Raw genomic sequence first — 9,297 nt, forward strand, 5'->3', positions numbered from 1 at the left:
TTTATTTTATATAGGTATTCATCCTTGCATCAATAAAACAAAATTTGTATTTTATTTTGCTCATTTTGTATTTTCAATATCACTTTGTATACTAGATAATATTTATTTAGATTTTGATTTTGTATTCATTTTCAATTCTAAATAACCAAAATACAATTTATTTACGTATTCATTATATACGTATTCGTACTATTATTAGTAAATAGATTTGTATTTTATTTGGCTCATTTTGTATTTTCAATATCACTCGCAATTTATATTTCAATTACATTTTAAAATAATGACACACAAAATCATATTTAAAGAAGTCCATCTGAATTCATTTCAGATAAAATCATATTTAAAAAAGTTCAAACAAGTAAGGATAAAAAACTAAGGGAAATATTTTACCTTTTTGAAATATTTTTTCTCCCATGATTCTCTCCATTCTGTTATTAAATATTAAAAATTTGTATTCTTTCAAATTAAATAAATTAAATAAATACAATCAGCATTATAACAAACCAAAATATTGACATTTTCAATAAATATTGAAAGTGCTGACAAGGGGTCATATTAGATGCTAAATTATTGTTGTTTAGAAAATTTTCCCTTTTTTGTGTATATATAGTAGATGTCGAGCCCCTTCAATTAGTTCGTGGTTTACTTCTTCAGATTTTGAACCCCCTTGTTAAAAATCCTAGCTCTGCCACTGAGTATAAGGATCAAATTATCTTATTTTGCTAAATATTGGAATATAGAATTTTTTTTAAAAAAGAAATAAATTATAAATGTTAAAAATTACTAAGACACAATTATTAAAAATGCATAATATTTAAAAAATCTATAAAAAGAATTATCGTCAAAGAAAAAATCGCATCACAAAGATTGAATGAAAGGGAGTATGCCACATTAACAATCTATTTTTATCCTCTAATTTCATAACAAATAAAAATCACATAAATATGAAGTATACTATTTAGTATAGTTTGAAACAGAATTAACTTAGTATTTGATTTATTCTTTTACACAATTCGACATACTTAATGTCAAAAACAAATTATTCAGAACATTATATTATTCAAAGTATTATATTATATTATTATATATGAAATAGAGTGCTCTTTTACTCGACTTCCTCTTTGCTCAAGAGAAAGGACAAGTTGGCAAACAATTAATGGAGTAGAAAATAGAAATATTGAAGAAAAAAAAGTAGAAGGAAAATAGGAATTATTTGACTTTACGATATCTCAATACATTGCATAAGAGTGATGTATTCAAAAATAGGAGAGGAGTAAGAATAATAGATTTTTTAAAATAATTTTTTCAAATGATAAGAAATTTTAACGAATATGATAAAATAAGTTGAGTGTTTTGATATTTTTTTCTAAATATATCAATAATATGTAAATTTAGAGCATCCATAGAAAAAATGTCCATAAAGTGGACATCATTAGAAATAGACATATTTTATTATAATCACCATATACTACTATATATCTCCCCACCCCTAACCACAACTAGAGATGGACATGGTACATTTATCATATCGGAATTAAAAATTTTAATACTGCGATTTGAATATTATGATATTTGATATGCATTTTTAAAAAGTTTGAAAAAGCGTATGTTGACCTTATTAGTTATTAGTACTTTTTTGAGATAGAAAATTTGTTTTTGAAAAGACCCCGTTGAGGGGAGAAAAATTGTTTTAGAAAAGACCCCGTCGAGGGCAACTATTGTTGCTATATAATCCCTTAAGGGTCGTTTACTAGCTAGATAAGATTCAAGTTATTCATATATTATTTTTTATATACTTTATACGGTGTTTGGTAAGTAAATAGAAAATAAATTATTCACGTATAAAATTAATTAGATGTTTTGAACTTGCATAACTAATACATGTATAAGTTACGAGTGAATCTATGCATTATTTTATGGAGGACACTACATCAAAAATGATCTTTAGCGGCAATTAATTAACGACAATAGCTTAATTGCCACTAAATATGTACTTTTAACGGCAATTAACACTCTTTATATATGTCCCTAAAGACTTTAGCGTAATTGGATCTAATGACAATTAATTAATGCCGGTAAAGGCTTTAATGCTCTTTGTTAATGTGTATATTTGTTGCTGCTAAAAAGTGTTTTTGTTGTAGATAGAAGGTGGAATAACTAATGTCGGCATAAACTAATATATAGATTCACTCATAACTAATCTTTATATTATTAATACTCGCATAACTCTAACTAGCTACTAAACGACCCCTTATTAGAGAGAGAGAAAGAAAGAGAGAGAGAGATTAACAATCAAAGATTTTTTTGCTTAGAATTGATTTTTGGGCAGATATACAAGTAATTACATGATTATTTTCAATATAAATCATGGTTGAAACATGTTCATTATTTGAACTTAAAGAGTTTTATAATTTATTTTATACAATGACATAGTCAGAATTTTTATTAAGAAAATTAAAAATATAAAGAAAAAAATATATGAACAAGTTAAAATTCAACACCTACTACATATACCATATAATTTATTGAGAAACTATTCCTCAAAAGGTACTTTTCATAAAAGGAGACACATAAATTTATGTAATTAATTATAAATGATGACTGCATATTTACTAGGTTTTTATTATTAATAAAATTCTATTTTAAGATTCAAAATTGACAATCAATAAAGAGAGGTGAAATTGGATTGTACTTTGGTGTGACATGTGGGCCAACTAAATGGGCTTTATTGGACCCACAAATAGCAGGCTTTAATTGGTCTGTCAGCTTGGAACGCGGGCTGCGGGCCCAATGAATGAGGCCCAGAATTGATTAGTTGGACCTCTAACTCAAGTAGCAACAATAAAGTAAGGGAGTTGCACATTTGACCGTTCGATAAAAATATTTTGTATCATATCATTTAAATTCATTGTCAAGGGATAACAAAAAGACTCATTTTGTGTAACGATTGATTTGATGTGATGGTATCGTTACCTTAATATTTTCTTCTCATTTTGTCTTTACTTATTATTTAATAATTCCATTTTATTACTTACCCTACCTTTTCATTCATCAAATTATGAATGTGTGAAGTTATATAACGACAGAGATCAATACAATCTATCCAAACATTGTATTAATTAGAAAACAATATAGTATAATACAATACACTTCGAAAAAGGATAGTCTTGTATGTAAGTACAATAATGAAACAAGGCAAACCCTCAAATGACCTATCTTAGATTAGAGGGATCCTTACTAGTGGTGACCTTTCCACTCTTCCACCGACTGATACATATACCATGTGCTTGTCGACTCACGCCTAATGTACATATATTTATATTATCTATTGTCGTCTATCTTTAAGTGAACGACTATTTATATCAATTTCTCAATAAAAAAAAAGTGTCAACACAAAAAGTCATATTTTCAGAGTGTCGGGTGTGACATTTAGGATTTTATCACTAAATTTGTTGTACAATTAAAAGTATGTGTTCATATTTAATAATTTTGAAGTTATTGTAAGTTTTCACATAAAAACATATACTACACATTGAAAATATTGATAAAAAAATCAAAATTTTCCAACATTCCTATAATGTATTTATATCGTAAACGTGTTCATATGCAAACATGCCCTAGCTTGTGAAAAAAAGTGTCGGCTCAATAGATATTGTCCTATCTTTGTGTAAACTCTACCAAACATGAGACATGACATGTTTGTGTGGGAGTAGTATCGGAGTCAGAATTTTTATTAAAGATGATGAAATATAAAAAAGTAAACACGTAAAGGATTCAAAGAAATCAACATCTGTTATATATATATCTAAAAAATAATTTAATCATTTATAAACGACGAAATTTTCTATATGAACCTCTTAGCTCTACCTTGCTCTGTCCCTGACTAGAATAGTCAAGTAATTTAGTGACGTGATTATACTTCTATGATAATTTTATACATGCAATTTTTTTTATAGTCAGTTGTAATTTAAAATTTGTTTTGAAGAAAGAATATTTGTTGAATTGTGGTCACAACTTCTATAAAAGCTTAAATTATTAGACAAAACATATGTCAATATATTATATATCTTTAACATGCCCTTCACGTAGTTAACACACTTTGGTTTCGGATTTGGAAAAACCCACTAAACAAACTTTAAAGAAATAGATTTTCGAACTCATAAACATCAAATTATATATCCGCTTTTAACCTCATATGCGTGCTTGATTATGTTTTATGAGCCAAATATATATGTGGGGATTCATTTTTATTCGTTTCAATTTTATTCATTAAAAGAAATAAAATTCTAATATAATAATTATTAGTTGAATCATCGAATTAAATTAGATTATATCTTTAGAGAAAAGAGGCTACATAGAAACTCAATTCCTATTTCACTTCTCAAATTTTTTGGTGCTTCATTCAACATTGGACTATTAATAACAACTAACAAAACTCATATTAATAAGTAGGTCCATTCCCATATTGGACAATGACATTGTAAAGCAACATATATTAAAATAATTTTGAAAAATAATTCAACAGTCAAATTTTGTATATTCCTTTTTATTTGCCTGAGTTGGACTTAAATTTTAATTTCTTTCTTTTGGTTAAAAAAAACTCGCATTTAAATTTCTTTTCAATAGTGTCTCGTTCAACTTGCACATACGACTAATTTATTTGATATTTATTATCTTTCATCAATATACATATACTAAGTAATTTTGATTATCAAAAGACATAAATATATGGGATTAATTCTTTTCTAAATAGATGTGAAGAAATACCTATTTTTATTTTTGTTTCTAGCTTTTTGCTGAAATTTGAACTTCGATTTTCATATTTTTACCTTCTTCTAACCACTAAAGAATATATTGTTTTTTTTCGAAAAGACAAAAGGAAATCACCTACCAACTCGATTAAAACTTTAGGTTCCAAAATAAGACTTGAAAATTAAACAAATTCAATTCAATTCCTCTTGACCAAAATTAAGTCCAAAAATGTAATGCCGCCCATGTGTTTTATTCAACATAGAATTCTAAATTCCAAATAGAAAATTGAACATTTTTTTAAAAAAAATTTCAACCTATATATATGCCAATTCTTTTTTAGCCAATTAACCATAATTGCATACAATATCAGCATAAATCATTAGTTTCTATTTAGCCACTAATTAAACTTTTAGTTCTAGTAGACCAATATTTGATTATTCATAATCATTATGGGTGTTACAACTTTTACTGAAGAAATTACTTCCCCTATAACACCAATTCGTTTATTTAAGGCTTTAATTGTGGATTCAAAATCCTTAATACCAAAATTATTGCCTCAATTTGTTGAAAATGTTGTTTTATTACAAGGAGATGGTGGAGCTGGAAGTATTGAACAAGTAAACTTCACAAAAGGTTAGTGAATATCATCTTTTATTTTTATTTTTTGGTTTTCCTACGAGTACCGTTTCTATACTGAGACTCAATTAATTTGGATTCATGTTGTATAAGGTATATTGAAGAGAGAGCCTCTTTCTATCATGATTCTTTTTCATATCCTGAATTCGAATCAATATTAATTTTTTTGATATATTTTAATTTCTTCTATAACTTCACTAGGAACTTTGGTTCAAGATTTTTGGGCATATATATGTCAATTTTTTTTTGACAATCAAACACCTCATGAAAAATGAATTCCGTTCATAAGTAAGGGAAGTTATTTTCTTCCTTAGATGAACGTTATTAATTAATGTTTTTCTTGAAAAACAATGTCAGGCAATGAACACCGAAAAATGACTTTCTCATGAGAATTTTTTCTTTTAAAAAATGACTTTTGTCGTACCAAACAGGTAAACAACCCCTCAAATGAACCTCAAGGAAAATTAATTATACCACACTTTCCCCATAATCTATTATCAAATGGTTATATATATGTAATACTTTAATTTCCATAATGATTTATTTTGGTTTAATTTTCCTAATTTTACAACGATAGAGGTAAAACTGCATACACACTATCCTCCTGAAATTCAACAAGTATATTGTTGTTGACCTTTTTTTGGTTTAATTTGCAGGTAATCCTTTTGAGTTTGTGAAACATAGAATAGATGAACTAGATAAAGAAAATATGGTGTGCAAATACACAATGATTGAAGGGGATCCATTGGGACAAAATCTTGATTTTATTTCTCATGAAATAAAAATTGAAGAATCCAAAATTAATATTGGAGGATGCATTTGCAAAATGACAACAAATTATCATGGAATTGGTGATTTTTTTGCCAAAGAAGAAGATATTAAAGATGGAAAAGATAGTGCTATGGGAATTTATAAAACTGTTGAAACCTACCTAATTCAAAATCCAAATCTTTATACTTAGTTAATAAATTAATTAAAATGAAGCCTATATGGTTTGGTTCTTTTTTTTTTTAATAAATATTTTTGTTGTTGTTATTGAAGATCTGTAGCATTTCAACCATGCTATAAAAAAATTTGTATTCAATTGATGTAAGTTAAATGTTTTCGTTGGGCTAAATTTAGTTCAATACGCTCTTTAATAAAGTATAATTCTGTCTGATTTGAGCCAAGCTCGTGTGACTTTTTCCTAAAGGATTTTCTACATTTGATATGTAGTTTTCTTTTTAATTATTGGTCTGAGATTTTATTTGAATATTCAATAATCTTTCCGTTCGAACTAAATTCCACAAAGTTCATCACCAAGATTCATAGGTTAATATATAGATTCATTATTTGTCATCCATATAATGTTTTGGTATTTAATTATGGCCATCGAAGTCCACATGCAAGTTTTTGACGTGTCTCTAAACTTTAGGTAAAGGCAGATATGCAGTAAATTGGGCCTCACACATCATTATCGTCATGTTCATATTCATCTCGTTGAATCATCACTTCTAACAAGATTTTCAATAAAATATGTGATACTATTAAAAATATATATTAATTCCTACAAGTCATATGTTGATTTTTTAAACTAACATTATTTTTCTATATATATAAAAAAAGAAGCAAAAAGCAAAAGATACCATCATTTTGTATGTTGCTGTGAATTAGATTCCTTCTTGGCTTCATACAAGTTAAGTTAATATTCCTTCAATCCGAACTTAATATAAATTAATTCATCATTAGAGAGGAATTAAGCATATGATTAATTTACAAAATAATGAAAATAGTAAAAATTTCACAATAATAATATAACTTGTTATTTCACAAAATAGTAGTCCTGAAAATAGATAAATATTACCACAATGATATATAATTAATAGTGCATAAAATTGATAAATACTTGAGTCGTGCTGGACACTGTCCTAAAAAACTATTTCAACGGTGTGAAATATTTCCCCAGGATTAAACAAGCACTTCCCTATCTTAAATAGAGGATACATGAATCAACAAATTAATTAACATCAACAAGTTATTAGGAAATATAAAATATATCAAAGCTAAATAATTAGCTAACGAGGAAAGGCAAGAGAGAGAGATATAGAACGCGAGGGAGAGTAAATTGTAAAAGAAGAATAATGTTTGTTAGGTATTTTCCACTTGTAATTCTTCAAAGAGAATTATATGCCAAAGAAGAGTCATCTTTTGGACTAGTGTCAAAGGATTTGACAAGTGTTTTAAAAGGTGGCAACAGAATGGTAAATATACCAAATACACTTCTTAAATGGCTTCACAAAAAAACTTTTAAAACTATCTTTTGAAATAATATTTTGCTTACAATCTTTCCAATCTCCTTTTTATATACTATATATATATAAATATAAATTAAAAAAGAAAAGGAAAAAAAGTAGTAATTAATTAGTATCAACCCCTTTGGAATCTAATCATGGAGTTATGTGGATATAATTATTTCTAATTGTTTTCTAGGGAATGTTATGTTTTTCGATATCCTAGGATTAATTATCAGCATGATTAACATACATTTTGAATACTTAAATCAAAATGAAAGAAAGTTTAAACTGATTTTATTTCGACAGAATTACTTATCTAGAATACTAAAAATCGATATTTTCTTTAAAAATTAAGAGATAATTTAGCACGTTATACATATTTTCTTATTATTGTTACTTTAAAGAAAGTTTAAACTGATTTTATTTCGACAGAATTACTTGTCTAGAATACTAAAAATCGATATTTTCTTTAAAAATTAAGAGATAATTTAGCACGTTATACATATTTTCTTATTATTGTTACTTTAAAGAAAGTTTAAACTGATTTTATTTCGACAGAATTACTTGTCTAGAATACTAAAAATCGATATTTTCTTTAAAAATTAAGAGATAATTTAGCACGTTATACATATTTTCTTATTATTGTTACTTTAGTTATTTTCAATCCACCCAATATTAGATTACTTATAATAATAATAATAAGACAAGTAAATATGAATGGGGGAGTATTTGCTAACTAACGCCTTACAAAAAGGCTTATCTTGATTGAAAGTTGAGGAACAAAGACCAATTTTCGCGTAATGTATTATTTTTTCCTTTTATTAATAGAGCCTGGTTATATTCTAAAAATTCTAAATTCACGTAAATAGAAACATTGATAGAGTAATCATGACTAAAAATAAGGGGGGAAAAACGAAAAGGGAACATAGTTTAGCATTTAAAATTGAAATATATAACATCACCATACATGTCCAAGTTCTAACTTCATCGACCATACATGCAAAAGGTGTTGACAAACTAAAAAAACAACAAAAAAAGCATATACTAATTCTGAATTCAGAGACGGATCTAGAGCGGGTTCTGCAGATCGAGTTGAGCCCATTACATATCAATACAATAAAACCACACACATATTTCTGAACTCACTGACTCTGATTCCTAAACTCGCTTATGCTTAGTAATAAGTCATAGCTTTTGGTTTTCTCTTGGAATAATCACAAATAAGAACTCCTCCATGTACCTTCATAGCTTCATAACTATTCATAACTCTTTCTTCACTTGGTTTGAATTGAACAACATGAGATTTTTGTGGTTGATACTGGTTATAATAAAAGTAATTTTGGTTTGTTGTTTTAACAACAACAGAGGAAGAAGGTGGAGGAGGAGGAGCTCGAGACCTATTTTTTCCTTTTGTTGCATAGAGTTGTTGTTCATCAAGAAGACCAAAAGATTCTTGGCCTATATTTGATATGTTTTTCTTGTTTGGTGCCATTGTATTTGAGATTTGGATGCAAATTTTTGTTGTGTAAAGAGTTTGGTATTTTGCTTGTTGGTTGTGTTTATTGTGAGGGCTAATGGATATGACTCCTATTTATAGGCATCAAAATGGAGGGGGGGGGGGGGGGGGAGGGAGTGC

The 9,297-nt window shown here is 27.2% G+C and overlaps 1 protein-coding gene across 1 annotated transcript; it reads left to right on the plus strand.

Annotated features, from left to right (window-relative positions):
* Nucleotides 1-5,098: 5,098 nt before the first annotated feature.
* On the plus strand, nucleotides 5,099-6,547 carry LOC102586800 (pathogenesis-related protein STH-2-like). Its single transcript, XM_006345915.2, has 2 exons — nucleotides 5,099-5,385; nucleotides 6,045-6,547. Exons 1-2 carry the CDS (start codon nucleotides 5,202-5,204, stop codon nucleotides 6,347-6,349), a joined length of 489 nt encoding a protein of 162 aa, XP_006345977.1. The 5' UTR covers nucleotides 5,099-5,201; the 3' UTR covers nucleotides 6,350-6,547.
* Nucleotides 6,548-9,297: the final 2,750 nt, after the last annotated feature.

This window comes from Solanum tuberosum, unplaced genomic scaffold (genome assembly GCF_000226075.1).
Source record: "Solanum tuberosum cultivar DM 1-3 516 R44 unplaced genomic scaffold, SolTub_3.0 scf00072, whole genome shotgun sequence".
Classification (NCBI taxonomy): domain Eukaryota; kingdom Viridiplantae; phylum Streptophyta; class Magnoliopsida; order Solanales; family Solanaceae; genus Solanum; species Solanum tuberosum.

Excerpts from the sequence above, each read along its gene's own strand:
- LOC102586800 (XM_006345915.2), top strand. The coding sequence starts at position 5,202 with ATGGGTGTTACAACTTTTACTGAAGAAATTACTTCCCCTATAACACCA. Across the intron at positions 5,386-6,044 it reads ACAAGTAAACTTCACAAAAG|GTAATCCTTTTGAGTTTGTG; the intron begins GTTAGTGAATAT and ends TTTAATTTGCAG.